We start from the raw sequence: 20,161 nt of genomic DNA on the forward strand, positions 1-20,161 counted from the left end.
TAAAGCCTGATAGTTGTGTGTGTGTGTGTGTGTGTGTGTGTGTGTGTGTGTGTGTGTGTGTGTCCCTAAATATAAAAATATAACCTGCTCTGTTCATATACTGTTACTTGTATGTATACGTACTCGGGGCTAACCCTAAAAAGAATAAGGCAGGAGTCCATGGGAGATTTTGGAGGGGAGATTGGGAAGGAAGAAATGAGGTGGTTACAGCAGGATATCAAAAAGTTAAAATATTATTTAAAAGAGAAAAGGCTGGCTGTGATGGCTAGATTTAAATAAAATGAAGCATGATTACATTTTGCTACTTGTTTGGCAAATTAAAGACTTATAGAATGGCAGTGCCAATATACACGTCCGAAGTCCTATTGGTCCCAATTTATTGACTTGTTAAGGAAGCATACTAATTTCCTAGAAATTCTGAACCAAGTGTGGTGGTCTCCTATCTGTCACACCCAAGATGTCAGGGGCTGGTGCAGGAGGACTATTTCAAGGTCAAAACTATCCCTAAATTCAATTATCTTCCTCACAAACTAAAGGGAAGTTTTTGTTTGTCGTTAAGGGAAGTTTTTAAGCCAACAAGTAAATCGGGTGCCATCATAGCCATTAGATTATCATAGGATCCTAGGCTAACATTTTCATGGCTTTCCTTGTAAAATGAGCCATCCTGTTAGTCAGCAAAGACATCCTTTTTACATATCTTGCTTATGTTTATGATAAGTACCACTAGCATTCCATTGGCATGAAGCCATGATAAATGCATATAGCATGGGAGTTAGGATCTAATCAGTAGTAATAACTGCCTACAACTATCCCGCTATGCCTCATCCCTCAAGTCTTCTACCCTGACTAACAGAGAAAGGCCTACAAAAGTCTGAAGATTCGTGTAGTTACAGGAAAGCAGATGCATTATTTATAAGGATGCAGAGGCTGGAAAGTTCGGCTATGCAGCTTACCCTAGCAGTACTAGGCTCAAAGCTATTGTCAGTAGGAATCTTGCCAGTGCATTAGAAGATGAGATAGAAGGGAGCTCTGCCAAATAAAATAGCTAAGTAATAACAAACGCTAAAAAGGAAGAGCCTTGGGGTTGGCGGGGGGGCCTGAGATCACTGCCGGGACACAAGTCAGGAGATCACCAAGCTTTGCAGTGAATGCAGAGAAGAGCTGCAACCTCAATTAGTTCTCTGTGCCTTAGCCTCCTCGAGTTCTTGTTCTTAATTATAGTCAGCCATTCTTTTCTAAATGTTACAACAGTATCTGTAGACAGCCTGGGAATTGTAACTGGCATTAAGTCGCACATGATGACTAAAATCAGGCATAATTAATTTTGACCGTCTGTATATGGGCCACTATGTTTAAAATTCTACACTACATTTTTAGAGATCAAAGAAAAACTGATGTTTTTCCTGTTTTGAGTTCCAAGGAAAAGAAACCCAGTTTCTTATTCTTCATGTGTTCAAACTGATATATTGCTACAGACAGATACCTGCCAAGGCTTTAAGTAGATTTTGAGAGAGAGCCATTCAGATTTCATTTCCTGTTTAATCATTGTCAGTCACTTGGAATTTACACCACAGCACAAGAAAGGGCTTTATACTGTAACTGTTAACAACACCAGAGATTAAAATCTATCTTGTCGAGGGGGAGAAAAAAAAAAAAAACATAAAAACTAATAAGTCAATCCAAACACATGCAAAAAAAAAAAAAGTTGAAAACTTACTACAGACATTCTTTTATTTTGTGGTAATAATTTTGAATGAGGATGACACATGCTAATGTGAAAGGGGAAGATCACCTGGGGCCTCAACCCTAGACAAACAACTACTAAGATTCTCAAGGGGGGAAAAAAAGTGTCAGTCTTAAAAAATAAAACAAAGTTATAGTTGTATTCTGCTTCATCCAAAACAAAGATGCCATAAGTGAGGCTATACACTCCACTCTAGATGTAGTCTTTCCTCTGGATAACATGTACATTTGAGACATCGCAAGCACATTTTTACCTATGCCAGCACACTCAACAATTATCTTCCACTCAACTGCATAGGGGTGGGAAGGAGGAAAAGATTCAATGCATACCTCCTAAACTACCCAGCAAATGGAAATTGGCACATACAATTCTCAGGTCTGAACACACATGAGAAGCATTCATGATAATCGCCATATTTACACTTCCTATACTTCACATAGGAACCTTGATTCATAGAGTTATTTTGGTCCAAGTCATTTATCTCATGGGGATTGGGGAGGGGGGGGCGTGGCATTTTTAAAAGCAGTTGCTGTGTTCCGTAGACTTTGGATATACAAGAGGACCCACCCGAGGATTTCTCATTCACCTTCTACCTTTGCTCTGTGCAGATCAAAAAGAACACAGAAAGGCTAGGACCAAGTACTCTCCTGCCCCTGTTTGTTATACAGCCTTGCCAAACATTGAATTATTAAGCCTGTTTCTCTTTTCATTTGAGTAATGAGACTAGTCATATCTGTTGCCAGATTAAAGTACTAGACATTTAATAAAATATGTCTTTGCTAGCTTGTTATTACTTATTAGAGTGAGAACAAATGTAAGCCGACATTGCTATCATGACTGTGGCTGTTTCCTCCCTCACAACAAAGTCCACTCTTCAGCACCACAAAGAGGGACAGCGACCAGCTAACATGCTCAAGTTTGTGCAAACTCGACAAGGGAGGCGACTTGTGAAAGTCACTATACTAAAAACAATCATATAGCCTCAAAACCAAAAATTTTCCACATATAAAAATATTCCACATATATAAAATATAAAAGATAAGTAAACAAAATGACAATATTTCTGAAAATATCACGGGTGTTCTAGAAAACATACCGAAGCCAGTGTTACAGTCCAAAACACTGATTTTGAGATATTTTATTTATGGAGCTCTTTCCATAAATTAAGATTAAGGTCGTTTTCCTTTTATTTGAAAAATGATCATGAACCAAAAAATGATTCATTAACTCAATGTTGTATTTGCACCCATTTAATACTTTCTGTGTACAGTATGGACACAGCAACTGGTATATGAACAAAAGGAACCACAAAATATACCCATGATTTGTCCTCAGCCTTACATCCTGGGGTGAGGATTGATGCTCACACCAAGATAGGTAATGATCAGCTAAAACAAGAGCTGTAGGGATGGATGAGAGAGAAGGGTTGAAAGTTGGCAAGTGGTCTGACATCCTGAGACAATAACAGAAATAATTGAAGCCTCTCACTTTTACAGTTTGCTGAAACAATTTCTTTTCCGATTTCAGAGCATTGTTTTAATACAATATGCTGATCAGCACTGGTAACGCTCATGGGGAGTGCATTCACACCACCAACCAGTTCTCCACAAAGACTCTGTCCTCCATAAGCTTCTATTATCACATTTCTCCACGCAAGTTTTATGCCAAAACTCGCAGCCAATGAATGCTCCTCACCTTTTTAAAGAACAGCAAAATGGGTTTCTGATGCTATCTGTTTCCGCACACACATGGTGCTGAGCTTTCTTTTTTATTTTCTCTACTAAATGTGGTATTTTTCAACCTCAGTCATTTCTACCTAAAGGATTACTTCAAAGACTGTAGTAAGCCTCTTGTACGCCCCTTGAGTCCTCAAGTCCTTCACAGAGCTTACCAAGTTTGTGCACATGGTCACATGTGCACAGAAGGAAATTCTCTCTCCCTCACTTCTACTCATCCTAAGACAGATTCAGGGACACTGTGTGTGGTTTACTTTTCACAGCTAAATTTAACGAAGCCCAAACAAAGACTTATTGATGCGTTTGAGCTTTGGGGAAGTGAGCTTCAGAAACGGCCACAGAGACAGCAGAGAGAAGGAATCCATTCAGGTCATGTACAGGAGAGACACAAATGTCACAAAAATTCTTTTATGACTGCTTAAACAATTTTCGATTTGATAAAGTAAGCTTCTTCCTACTTTCTTCACATTACACTTAAATCATAAACATAACCTGCTTGACATAGGAGGACATGATAGATTTTGCAGTTTTACTTTTGCAGAGAAAAATGCTAGTGCTTTCTAGCTCCAGAGAATGTGAATTTTTAAATAGATTTTAAGATAAAAATCTGTTCTCAAAGCTACGTGATTTGTGAAGGATACATATTTTTACAGGTTGAGTAAATAGCTAAAATATGGTTGAATGCATGATGATATCTACGTTGAACATTAGAGAATAAGCTCTTAAATATTTTGCCTTGCAGGATTTTTTTTTCAGTCTATATCTTACTTCTCATATTGGAAATTTGTAGGTGGGACTTGATCAAATGACACACAGGCTTCTTATTACATGGTCACTACTCTCAATGATGGAAGGATCATCAAAAATCCAAGTTTTGGCTTTCAACATTTTATTATCTAATTTTAACAGATAGATCCCATTCAATATTTGATTTTACCATATTGCATCATAAAACTTCCTACTTCTCTCTTCCTTGGGTCAATTAAATGATCACTATAAATTAGTATTTTTCAACAAAGCCTTACTATTTAGTAAAAACAAAACTAAGAAATGACACCTTTCCATACATTTCCACACAGCCTAGGTATAAAGATTTTCTTGGGTATAGCAACTCAACTTATGACACTGTGATTGTGTTCCTCTAAAATCATTTAGCAACTTTATTTTTTCCAAGACAGGGCTTCTCTGAGTAACCTTGGCTGTCATGGACTTACTTTGTAAACCAGGCTGACCTTGAACTCATAGAGCTCTGCCTGCCTCTGCCTCCTTGAGTGCTCAGATCACAGGTGTGCACCAGCACTCCTGGCTTTTAGCACCATTTCTACATTCTCAAAGTCCTGTGCTTTATTTCCACAACCTCTTATTAGTATTTTACTTTCAGTGGTAAACGGTGGAATATCATAATAACAGTGAATAAATGTCAGGACTCTGGTTTCTAAGTAAGACAGTCATCATATTGAACTGAGCCATGAAGTGTAAAAATCTAGTCTTTTTAAAGATGACGAATATCATTACTCAATATTTCCTTTCAAATGACTTCTCCTAAACAATATTAATTTTCTAAACCCTTGACTTAAAAATCAACCCCCTCCTTTATCTAGTTTGCATCACAACTGAGTGTTACTACACAAGATCAGGATTGGTAGGCATAGCTGGCCTTTGCACTTTGCTGCAGACTCCTTTAGCTGTGGACTATGCCCTTCCCCACAAGCTCCTCCCACAATGCCAGAAAATGTACACAGCACCTAGCATGTGGTGGACCATGGTAGAAAGAGGACTATGAACTCTTTAGGTTACTTTAAAACAGACAGAGTTCTAGAGCTTTAGGAGCAGAAAAGGCCACATCACATTTCAATCCTCAAGCTCAGCTGTCGCTCAGTTCCACCCTCCTGTTACTTATCTATCAAAATGGCCTAATTCCTTTAAATTTCTTTTAAACAAAGACTGATTAAACTCCTGGCTGTTTCAAATAAAAACTCCTGGCAGTCAGTATTGAACAACGCCAGGAGTGTGAGCTCCTATCTGATAGCAAAATGCAACTGAAACAAATGCTTCCTACTACATAAGAGCGAGCTGAAGACCGGCATAGACATGAGCACATCTTAGGGCCATAACCCACATGAGTCAGTGTAATTAGCTTCTCAGACACTGCTGACGTCTCGAGACTGAGAGATAAAATGAAAAGTGCTGCTCCAGCAGCCGCTGTGTGGTGAGCTGACCTGTGAACACACAGCACCTTTGTTAAAGAAACGAACTAATACCTCGCGTGCTGGATTCTGTATGAGTGGAAATGTGAGGAGAGATGCCCGATGAACGCCTAAATCATTGTTTCCTTTAGTGGTGTCTCTGACAGTGATAAAGCTACAATCAGTATTATCTCGCACTTCGACCGCACCTGCTATAAAACAGCACAGTAGCCAATCATGACTGTTTTTCTCTTTCAATCAATAGAACTTTTTTTTCAATACACAATTACTCTGGTGAAACTTAAATACTTCATGGCATCACCCATTTGTATCACCTACAAGAGTCTCTGCCCCAGAGAAGCTGGGAGCAGAAATTCTGGTAGATGCCAGAAGCTGTGGAAAGTGGCAGGGAACAGGAGTGGGTAGGGAAAAGGGTGGGCAGTGAACACTTAATCACACAGGTAGTGGCGAGCCACTCTGGTGGACAACAAGATTGTGCACACCAAAAAGCTGAAGGGCTTTGAGGGTTTTCAATGAACAGAAATGATAAATATTTGAGGAGATGTTTTAACCTGACAAACATTCTATCAAGTATATATGAATAAACATCACACTGCCACATTAATAGGCAGTTTGTATGTTTCTGCAGGGCAGTTAAAAATAACTTTAATTTTAAAGAGAAAAAGAAAACAATTAAACTTCTTTTAAAGACTCTGGATCCAATATTCTACATTTTTACCTCAAAGAAATAGCACTTTACAGGGGCTGTAAACTCTCTAGAGATGATGCCATGGTTAAAAGCACTGGCTGCTCTTGTGGAGGACCTAGGATCAGTGCCAAGCACCCACATGGTCAATCACAACCAGCTGTAACTTCATTTTCAAGGGATTCAACACCTTCTCCTGGCCTCTGAAGGCACTGCACATTTATGGTCCATAGACACACAGGCAAAACACTCATGGATAAAATAAAAATAAATAAATCTTTAATTTTAAAAAAATTATGAAATTCAAAATTTTCCCATACATTCTAATTTGAAAATTAGCATCTATTTTTCTGCTTAAAAAAACAAACAAACAAACAAACTTCTTGCTAGGTGGTGGTGGTACCATGCTTTTAATTGGGAAGCAGAGGCAGGCAACTCTTTCAGTTCAAGGCTAGCCTCGTCTATCTAGCGAGTTCCAGGACAGTCAGCACTATACAGGGAAACTCTATCTCAAAAAATCAAAACCAACCAAACAAACAAAACAAAGCTCTTCATCTAAACTGAACATTTTCATGGATTAAGAATGCATGACCTGGAGAAATGGCTCAGCAGTTAAAAGCACTGTCTGCTCTTCTAGAGGTCCTGAGTTCAATTCCCAGCAACCACATAGTAGCTCACAGCCATCTATAATGGGATCCGATTCCCTTTTCTGGTGTAAAGTACTTGTGTACATAAGACAAAAATAAACAATAAATATTTTTAAAATGTGCATTCTTCAGAATTATTTTAATGAACAGGATCTTAGAGGTGACTGGAAATATCCCTTTAAAAATGAGAATACAGGGGCTGGAGGGATGGCTCAGAAGTTAAGAGCACAGCTGCTCTTCCCAAGGACCTGAGTTATATTCCCAACATCCATATGGCAGCTTACAACTGTCTGTCTGTAACTCTAGTTCCTGACAGTCTCTTCTGGCCTCCTGGGCTACCAGGCATATACAGGGTACACTGCCATACATGCAGGCAAAACATCCACACAGATAAATTAAAAATAAAACAAAACAAGACTGCAATTCAGTTTCTAACTCAGGCATTCCTCCTATGGCATTCCTCCTATGGTTGTGTATGCCCAACTGAATAGTGTTTGAAAAAAAAAAAAAACATTTATTTTCATTTCTCTTTAAAATTTCACACTCTTACCTGTTCACTGACAGTGATTATCTGTGCTTTCCTGACTAGTGTACTTTCTCCTCCTCTTATTTCACATCTCCACTCTCTTAATGAACCTATAGTGTGGAGGTCCTCTGGGTATTAGCTCATCTGTTCTCATTTTACCCCCAGCACACTTAGGGGTGGATATGTGGTCCAGGCCCCCACTCGGTGGCAGTTCTCTATTTCCCTAGATAGGATATTTTAGCAGTAAACATAATATGATCAGAGCCAATCAGATGCATTCCTAAAATTTTCCACATAGACTAAAAGTAGACTTTCATTCCCTTTTCAGACTGGAAGCCACAGGAGTGTGTGAAGACATTGTCAGAGTTACGACAAGCTATCTTCCTGTCAAGCAGAAAAGGCCCTTGAGAATAAAATTAACATCTGTAGTAGAGCAAGCACCAAGACAGAAGACCAACTGATTGCCTAAGTCGAGTCCCAGGAACAGATTGGGCCAGGGTAGACTCTATATTAATGGTCGTTGTAACAGCCCTTCTGCCACTTGCCGCTGGAAAATTCCTGCCCTAAATCTTCATCCATATTTCTAATTTTGCTGCTCTGTTTGGTCCTCGACGTTTCTTCCAGCCTTTTCTTTTGACTTTTAAAGAAATGACTTTCCTATATTCTACTTCTCAGAGTCTCTGATCACAGAAAAGCCACTCAGTTCGGCTTACACTGATGTCACAATCTTGCTAGTTCTGTCCCCTCTGCCCCTGCTTCCTCTCCCCGCCCCCCCCCCCAACATGCCCCGAGGATGCTACCTTCTTGGCCGGCTCTGTCTCCATCCTCCTTGTCACTCAATGTTTCAGACATATTTTTAAATGTTTATAAAAAAATGCATTTCACTGTTCTCTCTCTAAATATTATAAATGCCACAATTTTAATACTTCTATGAAAATACAGCTGTAGAACAGGACTTCTTCGATGCCTGGCCACAGCACAGGAAGGGGTTGAGGGAGGCTGAAATAATGAGCTCTGTACAATTAGCAATGGGTTCTCATGTTCACAGCACATGGTGTAACAAGATCTCACAGTAACTTAGCATATATTTCTTGAAGAAGAATGGAGCTAGATGGCTCCAAAAATAAATTATAAAGAGGCTTGAAATGCTAGTTTCATGATATGAGTTCCATAATACAATGAGTACCTTATACTGAAATACAATACTGTGTTCTGTAAATACGCAATAATTAAAAAGAATAAAATTTTGAACACAGGCAAAATAAAGACAGCTTTCCCTGTCCCAGTTGATAGTCAAAATTAGAAATTTTAGCAGACATTCCAGTAAAAGACAGCCAAAATAATAAAATATAAAAATGTAATCACTCCATGTCTTATAAATCACTACTAGCAAATTTAACTGTTATACAAATATTTTCAAAATTTATGAAAGTATGTAACAAATTACCACTTGGCCTTGAAGAGGCCATGTAGCTCTCCTAAGGACCGAATTTACCAGAATAAGAGATCTCCTTTACCACAGTGCCTCCACAGTAAAGAGCATGCTGTGTAATAGATCCACACTATTACCAAAACAAGCCTCTCAAATGGCTCCAGGCCAACTGCTTCTTCCTGGCTTCACAGTAAGAAAGCCTTGCATGGTTCCAGCATTCACTGGAGGTTCTGCTACCCAGCTCATTACTTGTGGGTGTGATGAACATACTTTTTCATAAAACTTAGCTTTTGGCTAACTAAGGTAAATAGGATTATTTTCTTGAGTCTTTGTAACAAACGATTATATTTTGATGGGGTTTTTTTTAACGCAAAAGGTTTCCTCTCATAGTGTTATGTATCTCATAAGTCTTTTTATTAAAAGCCCATGATCTGATATTAGAACACACAGTTTCAGATTCTGCTCTACTGTCTACTTAGTCTGAATTTGTTATCGCAAGCATCTAAGTTTCAAGTCCCATGCTTGCCTGCTTAAAGCAAATGAGTGGGTCAGCAACCCCTTTAAGAGTCTAGTGACCCTTCCACAGGGGTCAAAAACCAGATATCCTGCATATCATATATTTACATTATGACTCATAACTAGAAAAATTGGTTATGAAAAATTAGTTATGAAGTAGCAATGAAAATAATTTTATGGCCGGGGGTCACCACAACATGAGGAACTGTATTAAAGGGGCACAGCATTAGGAAAGGTCAGAACCACTGGCTTAAAGGAGAAAATCAAATCCACAGAGTTCTGTGCATCATTGACTCAGTTTATAAAAATGTGCCTTGTAAAAAGAAAGCATCACACAAAGAACCATTATGCATATGGGTCACACATGTGTGGGTGTACACACTCATCTTTTATGTTCAAAAGAATGATTTTGTACCAGGTTAACAAATTTTCAATCGAATGAAAAAAGTTAATTTTGATCAAAAATGGGAGGAGGACCCAGTGGGATCCGGTGAGAGGCATTGGGTGACTTGAAGAGTAACACAAAACTCAAGAATCACAGCACATTAGTAGAGAGTGATAGTAGAACGAAATTAAAGTGCAGTTACAAAAAGAATTAACTGAAGGTGAATGCAATGATTGGGTCTGTATATATCAGTAAAGGAGTGGACACGCCCAGCTCCTGCTCAAGTCAGTGCATCTCCCCAAAACTTTAAGCAATCGGAAAGAATGAAACACTGCCAGTTGATCAATTTCCCCTTTGAAGTATTAGTTCATTGCTATATGCACCACAGTAATTTTTCATTGTTCACAGTGGGCATAGCGACCATGCTCCCGGAGACGCCATGGTTGAAGAAACCCAAGCACAGTTTCTACTCAGTCAGAAGCAGCTGGTCAATACAACAAGACCCCAGCTTCCTGCCACCCGAGATCTGAGAATCAAGTGTCAGCTGAGAATCATTTAGCAAAGACCAGAGCCGTTTTTCACTACCTTTATTTGGAATGGCTGTGTTGCTTACAGCGAAAGGTAGAAGGCAAGAAGCCTAAGTCCAATGTCCCGGTGCGCCAGCCAGACATGGCCCCATCTACTCAATGCACATCTCTGTGCTATTCCCAAGTGCTAAAGCTGTATCTCATTAAGACATAGACAAAAGACATCTTTGCCCTTTTGGCTAGCTCACGTAGGTGCCAAACCCAAGACGGAATTGTTCATCTCTTTCAGAGCCTTCAAAGAGGACTTCTTAAAACATATTCCTTTAAAATGCAGCCTTTGCTGAGAATATATAATGTCTCGAGATGGCAGGGATTTCCTGGAAAAGAACCTTTAGCACCACTGTTGGGGCTGAAAATCATGAATTCATTTGCTTCTCCAAGTGGAAGGATAAAAATGTTTTCATCTCAAAGAAAATACAAGGACTCCCTGGTTTTCCTCCTCCCTTCAGAGCCTCTCCCGTTCTTTACACTCCAGCTCTCTTCCACGTGTCCAAGTGGCCACGCGTAAGCACAGCTGTGCAGAACCGCTTGCCTCTCTTCTCTCTCATTATGCTTTCCAATCCGTGCTTGAAAGACATAACAGACACAGAAAGGGAGTGAGGCTCGGGGAGTCAGGTAACCTGCTAAGATCATACCGTTAGCCGCAGCCTAGTTCTCCAGACTCAGGAGCGAAGAGTCCACTACCCAAAGTGCCTCTTTCTCATTCTTGCTCACTTTGGTGAGCATCTCTATGGCTGTACAAACTAAGCTAGGCTAAAGCAACTCCATTTACCTCCACCTTCCAAGGATGCACTCTGCAGTGAGGGCTACTTTCCAATTCATTTGCAGAATTGCGTTCCTTTACATATAAAAGGCTTTTGCTTTGAGGCAACAAAAACCTCAGACAGGGTAGGATGCTATCTGGGTTTGAGTCCTGCTGGCTTAGCTTTGAACAACACTTGTAAAGCCAGGGAGGTTGTAGAACCCTGAGCTGTCACATAGAATGGGAGGGCACATTACCTAGCACGCAATAAGCTAATGACAGCTGATGACGCACATATTGATGAAACACGTATTGGCTGTTAACACTGCTAACCCTCTTAGCGCTGTTTACCAGGAGCACATATTTACTTTCTTCATTACAGGTCACGTGCCTTCTCATCATCGCTCCTCTCGCTTATGCATTAGGTTGAAATGGATAAATCTTACATCACGAAAGTCACTGTTGTCAGAATTGCACTTCTTACAGCATTTAAGAGGACTGTCTGCAAAATGGGGTCAATGGCAGCTGCCACTTCAGAGCGAAGTCATTAAGGTGGCTCTGAACAATCTATTTGCATTTCTGCTGAGTCTACGAAAGAGGGAGCAAGCTGCTTCTAAGGACTATGGTGTGAGGTTCAAGCTGCCCTGTGAAACTCTGTCACTGTAAGTTACAGGACACTTACTGAGCCGTTCACTTACAGCTCTTTTGGTCACAGAAGGCTTGTTTGTATAAAATAAATAAATTTAAACAGATTAGGTTCCTTATTTGAATAATTATTCTTTTTAAAAAAAAGTGAGACTACGTAAGAAACCTAAATATAGCAAACCTACAGTGCATGTTCCCAGTTTCATAAAAAGGAATACTTCCTTTTTAAATTGCCTTACAAGAAGAGGACGGGATAGCATCTTTAATATTTTTTCCACGTTTTTTTTTAAATTTATAAAAAAAAATTTTTAAAGGAGGAACTGACAAGGTATATATAGAAGAAAAATAAAACCCTTAAATGTTTCCAGTCAAGGGCTGGAGAGATTGCTTAGTGGTTAGAGCACTGTCTGTTCTCCAGAGGTCTGACTTCAATTCCAGACAACCATGTGGAGGCTCACAACCATCTAGAATGAGATGTGATGCCCTCTTCTGGCTTGCTGGTGCACATGCAGGTGTAATACTGTATATATAGTAAATAAGTAAATCTTAACAAAATCTTCAGTCAAGAATTATTCAATTGTAAAAAAATATAATAAAAATAAAAATAATTATTCAATTGTTATCATTTCAATGATGTTCTTTTCTAGAGGACTGGAGGCAGAGATTATGTAGTAGGGGCAAGACCCTAGGTCTGATGTTTCTTACTAGGAAAAAAAAAACATGAACCACATGTGTCTAGATAGTATGAGAACAGAGTGTGCGGAGTGTTGAGTGCATAGAGACATGGCAGGGAATTAGACAGGCAGATTGAGAAGCAGGGACCAGATGAAAGAGTATGCTAATGCCAGTGCTATGAGATACCAACAAGACTCAGACAGCTTTAAATTTCTTGTTTCTAACTCATCCTGAATTAGCGATGTGAAGATACTGAAGGAAGGCATCTGGAACAGGCAGTATCCAGGGCACAAACAGACTCCGTAGTCCGGGTACAGTTCTGAGCAGGGGCAAGAATATAAACCAGCAAAGGCTGGAGAGACAGTTCAGTCCTCATAGTGTCTGCAATACAAATATGAGGACCCCAAGCTCTACCTGCTGTGGTGGTACCCTCTTAATCACAGAAGAGTGCGGGGAGAGACAGGTGGAACTCTCAGCCAGCCTAACTTACCGGGTAAGTTTCAGGCCAGTGAAAGACCCCATCTCAAAAATCAAAGTAGACAGCTTCATTCCTAAAGAGTAAAATTCAAATCTTCCTGATTCCATATGCACCCACACACAGAAACATGTGCAACCCCCCTACACACACACACACACACACACACACACACACACACACACACACAGGCTCATATTTGCATAAGATGTGTTTGCCTTTCCTGGAAGAGGGTCCATTTGCATATGTAGAACTGGATGAAAGGAAACTAGATTGCCTTTTGGTTCTAACCACCAAAGCAGGAGGAACTGTTCCAATATACAAAATCGCTTGCTCTATCCACTCTACTCGAGAAAGCCTCTCCAGGTTTTTACCTGAGAACATATCAGTGTCAACCATTCACAAATGGAGTCCACACAAGGATGATTTCATTCCAAAGCAAAGTACACTTTTCAAACACAGGAATTCAAACACAAGTCTCCCTTCCCGCTGAAATGAAATGAAAACAACAACAACAGAAAAAAAAAAACAAAACAAAACAAACACAAAACCAAAAAAATCCCTATATTCTTCAGGCCTGATTATTTTGACCCATGTGAACTTTTCAATAGTTTTTACTTAAAAAAATTTTTTTTCTAAAATGTTAAATCTAATTTGGTAGTACTGCCTTGAAGTGAGTCTGATGCTACTAAGAACAGAGAGTGATGAAGAAAAGAGACTTCCAGAAATACAGCCTTTCTTGCTCCTAAACTATTACCAAACCCTGGGAAGTAATTCTGCTGGGAGTTAGAGAAACAGAGGCAGATTCCAAACTTATTTCTCTTTCCATAGCACTGTAATGGACAGAAATGTAAGCTGGGGGTTCACTTCAGTTCCCTCAAGTCCTAGAAAACCAAAATTAAAGTAATGCTTCTATTCTAGAACTGCTCACACATGTTTAAGATCATCATCCACCGCCATCCCCGCCCCCACCCTTCCCCACAAAGGACAGTATGAAGGGCTCCAGCCCCAAGGGTTTCAATGGCACCATTCAATGGAATCATATACGGAGAAATCGCTTTCAGAAAAAATATACCAAAGAGAAAAGTATTGTCTAGTATTGTCTTTTGTGTACCAATTTGAAAAGAAAAGCCCATATGACACCTTTGTGTTAGTTTTATAAAATCCATACATTTGTCCTAGCGTTTCCATGAGTAGAACTAAATAACCAATACTACAAGCATGCCAGCAGGAATTACCACTTGCATATGCAGCACGGGGCCTGAGGAAGCCTGGTAGCTCCCCTAGAATTTCATTTTCTGTCTGATAGTCTTAGATTGCTGCTACCAAGCCTGTTAAACGCTGCTTTGTGAACCACTAACCCAGGCAACGATAGATAGATTTTTATTATTATTATTATTATTCATTCTGTTTGATTCGGGTGCTGGGGTGAAACCTAGGGATCCACCCACATCAGGCACTCGCCCTATAGTGGAACCACATTCCTAGCATGTTCTCATACCATATAGTTCCAGGCTTTGTTCCACTAACCTAGAGGGAAGGCTTTACTACCAAATGCCATCTATGAGAACAGACTGACAGAATGAGGTAAGTTACAAAAAGTGCCAACTGCCTTTGGGTTTCCGTCCACTGCTGCTAACTAAGTAAGAAATGGCCTCGTTAACACATTCTGTAGATTGGGAGAGAAACGTGGACATGCATTTACTGAAGAGCTCATTTTTAAAATGCTTTAAATTAAGACCTAAACTAAGAGAAGAAAGATGAGCTCTAAGTTCTATTGTTGAGATCGAATATGCACACCTGTTTTATATCAAAATTTAATTCAATGACTTTAATTAATATGTATCAGGAGCTAGTTTTACTAATTGCACCTAATTCTTTAAGCTCCTTGATGCAGCACACAGCACCAATCCATCCAGTAGAGGAAGAAGAAGTGCACAGGCACGCAGCATATTTCACAGTAAACAGGCCATGCTCATCTGGGATCTTACCTAGGGACAAGCCTCCAAACGTTTTCATAATTACTTACGAACTATCAAATTTGAATTAAGGGCATCTATATATAGTCTCCATACTCTAACACAGCAGACTATAATATGAAATTGAGGAACTGAACACTAGCAATCCCAAATGGCTGGGTGTTGCCTTTGGCAGTTGCTGAAGGTGTCTAGACAAACTGGAAAACATATACACACACATACCAAAACCTATCCCAAACTAGGCCTCAGTTCCTATGAGTTACTGTAGTTTGTTTGATTTGGTTTTGATTTTTTTGTTTTGGTTTGGTTTTTGGTTTTTGGGTTTTGGTTTTTGGTTTGGTTTTGGTTTAGTTTGGTTTTTAGTTTTTCTAGACAGGGTTTCTCTGTGTAGCCTTGTCTGTCCTGGACTTGCTTTGTAGACCAGGCTGGCCTCGAACTCACAGAGGTCTGCTTGCCTCTGCTTCCCTGAGTACTGGGTTTGCAGGTGTGCGCCACCACACCCGCTTATGCATTACTTTTTTGACATTCAGGGTAACAGATTATCCTGAAACTAACACACACGTGGCGTTGTGGTATACTCTTTAGGTTATATTTGGCAGGGAGGAGGTAGGCATATCTGGTTAATCTGAAACACAGTAGGAGGCCATTTCTACTCCAAACAGAAATCTCATCTTAATCCAATCTCAGCACACCACACCTCCATAAAGACCAAGGGCACATGGAAACATGCTTACTGGGAGCGCAAGCAGAGGTATGTGTACTTACATGAAGAAGTATTTGTGCCTTCTGTTGACACTGATATTCTAATGGGAGACTCTATAAAACATAAAAATGGAGTGAAGTTTTATTGAGTCATGCCACTTAAAAAGTAGAACGTTGCCAGGCTCTGGAATTGCCTGGAAAAGCTGTGCTAAAAAGCAGTGCAAAGAGCCAGACAGAAGCATCCCTAAAACAAATGAAGATGCACGGACTATGCAAGGATAGCTAGAGACACCTCTGCTCCATAAACCCAAAGGCTTCTCAAAGAGATAGGAAAGGAGAGAGCCCACCTGTAAAGACATCCCACAGCCCACCTGTGAAACAAGCCTTGGAGAAATATTGTCCTTAGGAAGCCCACACTTCAGGTGAAATAGACCATTCCTTCTCTTAGGTATAGGCAGGAAGTTGAAGCAAATGCCACTGCACCAGAATGGTCAACATTCACGCAGTCAATTAACAAGAGTGAAAACCTTTCCAGGCAGATTGGGTCAGCATAAACATCCTGACCAACACAATGCCAAACAGACTCCATGCAAGCCCCACTGCAGCAGTCTCACGAGGAGCCAACAGAACATGCTGAACAAGCAGAACAGGATAGAGGTGTACAAGATTTGCTTAAGTAGCAAGGATGGAGGAAGAAAAAAAAAATCAAAACAAAACAAAACAGCATTTTAGTAGTGACAGGGCGTAAGGAATGTAGGGAGAAAAACAAATGAGACCTGACAATACTCAGCCCTAGGAAATCAGAAAAAAAACAAAACAGCTTAATATTTAAAAGAGTTGAAAAGCAACAGCTAAAAACATCATATTCGCGTCACATTTCAGGAAATACTGAAGACCGTCTAACTTCCTTAGAGAAGCACCATAGAGTGATAAAAGCCTGTTTCCCAACCATGCCTACTGGACTCGATAATGAAGCCCTCACATTGCACACACATCTGAATGACAGGTGAAGGAATTTACTTAATCCTTCCTTTTCCCCACCATTTGCGGTTTTGCTTTTTTTCCTGCCGCACACCCACCTCTTCCTCTCAGATTCTGAACAGTGGTTTTGAAAAACTATGAGAATAAATACTAAAGGGTATGAAGACAAGGTTGTGTAGGCTTCTCTGGGCCACTGTAGTTTTAAAAAGGTATGGCCACGGTGAGAAGTGCCAGCTAGGCTGGACCATCGGGGTGGGGGAGCAGTACAAGAGCTCTGAGCTCCAGGGACCCACCCCTCTCCTTCCAGAGACACACAACCTAAAGACCCTAGTGCTTTAATTTACCTTGACTGTAAAATGAGGGGAAATAATGACTTGTGTTATGATTTCATAAAACTAACGAGTTACAAACCTCATAGGGAGGTGTTGATGATGATGATGATGATGATGATGATGATGTTTCAAAATTAGTGCAGCAGAACTCATCAGTAGCACCCCAAAGTTCAGACACCAGATGTTGGACCCACTGTCTAGGCACCTGTTCTCGTTCCAGTGGGTTCCCCCAGCACTCAAGAGAAGCACCCCAAAGACAGAACTATCTAATCTTGCACTCCAGGCTTCACTTATTTAACATCTCCAAGTAGCGTGTTGATATGACCTCCTTCTCTCCTATTTGTGTCTTGAGCCACCATTCAGGTATACAGCAAAGAGCCATCCTGCCTAAAGTTCAAAACGGGAGAAGGAAGCTTGAAACAAGGACAGGAGCAGAAAACAGGAACCGCTGCAGTTTGGATGCCGAGGGAGTGCTGGTTAGTGGGAAGGGCAGCCAGCAGTTAAGCCTCTCATATTGGTTAGTAAAACTTGCCAGGCTCTTTTCCTTACCTGAAGACACATAGGCTCTCTCAGTTGAGGCTGGCATGCCAGTGATGAGCTCTGCAAAAAACAAAAGGCGATAGACGATTACAGGGTATAGCAGGAGGCTAGGACCTGAGGCCATTGCCTGCCTTCCAACTGCCGGTGAGTGTGAGAGAGGAGCAGTGCACGCAGCCAGTCCAAATAAATAGTTCTTCTTTTGTGGGGGAAGAGCATGAGAAGAATTGTGCTAAGTAATTATGAGGAACCGTTTGCTCCCCCTGGGGTGAATGAGGAAGAAAGCACTGGAGAGACAGTGGGTTTCTTGGAAAGGAAAAAGAAATGGGGAATTAAGCTCATCAGAGGTCATACCAAACCGAGGCAGAACTTCTAATGCTGGAGGAGTTTTGAAAATTACTGTTTTGTTAAAAAAAAAAAAAAACTGAAGGCAACACAGCGTTTTCTGTCGGATTGGCAAACAAGATCAAGATCTAGCATGTAATTCTTAAAATTGCCAGAGTTAATCAGGACAGGAACATTATCGCCTGGTACGTGTTGGCTGTTGTGGACAGGGCCTAAGTGAGCAGACAGCTCCCCAAAGGAAAGTAGGACAAACTTGCATAGTAGTGAACACCGTTAGACAGAGATCGTGGGACTCATTCAAGAACCTAAATTTGCCTTCTTAATGCCTTGTGGATGTAATAAAAGGGGATTACACTCTCTGAAAAGTTCAGTGTTTAGTACTAAGATGAGCTTCAGTTTGTTAACAGATTCTAGTCTTTATTTTGGAAGGCAGTGTCCTGATACTGGGATGATGTAAAGGTATCATGGTAGAATCATTCAACCTTGACTGTGTATAAGTTATCAAACTTTGTATGGTCTTACCTTCCTGAAACGGGACAAAGATAAGATGCCAGCAACCATACAAAAATTATTACAACTGCCTGAAAATGCTGAGGAGATCACATACACTACCACTTTGTGTCAAAATTAATCCATAACCATGGATTAATTAATTAATTAGCTAATTAATTAATGGTTAATTGTAGAGTGAGGTGTGCTTATTGCTAGCCCAATTGTCTTTAAACACAGACACCACCATGATGGGACCAGCTAGGAGGAAGAAGAATAGACTGAAGTGATAATACTCCCCCAACTTCTGAAATTTCTCTAGGAACAAAAGAGTCTGAGAAACTAGAGGGAAAGAAAAAGTTATGAGACTTGGGAGAGATGATCAAATACCATGGGTTCAAGTAGCTAGAAATTATCATAATGAGTGAGTTAACCCAGAAGCAGAAAGACTTAAGTGGTATATACTCACTTATATCTGCATACTAGCCCAAGGGGCATGTCCCACCAAAGCCTTCACTTACCAGGAAACTGGGACAGAGGGGAGGACATCCTATTGGGACTCTAGATGAGAGAAGCATGGGAGAATGGCAAAGTAGAAGGATCCAGAGGGTCCTAGAAACCTACAAGTAGAACATTATGATAGGCAGATTTGGGCCCAGGGGTCCCGCTCAAACTAAGGCACCAGCCAAGGACTGGTAAACTTTAAGCCCTTACCCAGATCTAGCCAATGGTCAAAACAGTCTCCACACTTGAGTGGAGAGTGGGATATGACTTTCTCACATACTCTGGTGCCTCACATTTGACCATGTCCCCTGGAGGGGGAGACCTGGTGGCACTCAGAGGAAGGACTTGATACCCTATGAGCATATACAGGGGGAGGTAATCCCCCTCAGGAACAGTCATAGGGGAGGGGAATAAGGGGAAAATGGGAGGGAGGGAAGAATGGGAGGACACAAGGGATGGGATAACCATTGAGATGTAACAAGAATAAGTTAATAATAAAAAATTAAAAAAAAAAATCAAAGACCAGAAATGTGCCTTTGGTAAGCCCAGATGTTAATCCCCTAATGTCAAGTGTGAATGATTAATCTTCCTTCGTCATGGGCTCTTCTAAGGACAATCATTCGCAGAGCAGGACTGTCTTTAACATCTAGGTTTCCTACACCTACCTACAGACACTGGACAAAGTAAAGGGAACTTGAGTATGAGGGTGCATGACTTCTTTGAAACTTTCTCCTGCAGGGGGCAGTAGAAAAGAGGTTCTCAGGTGAACCAGCTGGTGACACCTGTGTCCGAAGCAGCAACAAGTAACTTTATTGATTTCGGCTGTGGGAAATAAAGTAAAATTGCTCTTCTTTGGAAACATATAACCAAAGAGAAACTTATTTTTAAGCCAAGATTCACAACAGTTGTTCTTCCGTAGGCACACCTGCGAGGAGCGCCATGCTGTCGAACCGTGCACCCGCAATGAAAGATGCCTCCTCATTCTGCCCTTCAGAATGCATCAATGACCTGCCCACCACCCTGACACCTTGTGCTTACAATGCCAGACAGGGTTGGGCAAAGGTCCAAGCCCACTCTAATATCAGAAGTTTCTTCATGTCTATTTTTAACAAACCAAGTGACTGTCTACGGTGACCTTCAAAGAAGATTAAAAGAGGGTGGGGGGAGAGAGAGCCATTCTCAAGGACCTCAGAGCAGAGGGCAGGTTAACCATAACTTCCTGCTGTGGTTGAATGCTGCATTAGACAAATGTCCTAGTAGCAAACGGTTACAATAGGTATACCTGGCCCC

General features: G+C 40.6%; 1 protein-coding gene across 8 annotated transcripts in view; it reads right to left on the reverse strand.

Annotated features, from left to right (window-relative positions):
• The window catches only part of Nrg1 (neuregulin 1), a 190,157-nt gene that overhangs the window by 115,216 nt on the left and 54,780 nt on the right, over positions 1-20,161 (reverse strand). For 6 of the 8 annotated variants that reach the window (XM_051169377.1, XM_051169375.1, XM_051169389.1 and 3 more), the window contains exons 4-5: positions 17,546-17,596; positions 15,747-15,797 (exon numbers count right to left, since the gene is read on the reverse strand). The exons of the other annotated variants lie outside the window; for them this stretch is intronic. In XM_051169377.1, coding sequence (XP_051025334.1) covers positions 15,747-15,797; positions 17,546-17,596 — 102 coding nt within the window. The remainder of the gene's footprint in view (positions 1-15,746; positions 15,798-17,545; positions 17,597-20,161) is intronic. 8 annotated transcript variants of the gene reach the window in all.

This window comes from Acomys russatus, chromosome 27 (genome assembly GCF_903995435.1).
Source record: "Acomys russatus chromosome 27, mAcoRus1.1, whole genome shotgun sequence".
Lineage (NCBI taxonomy): Eukaryota > Metazoa > Chordata > Mammalia > Rodentia > Muridae > Acomys > Acomys russatus.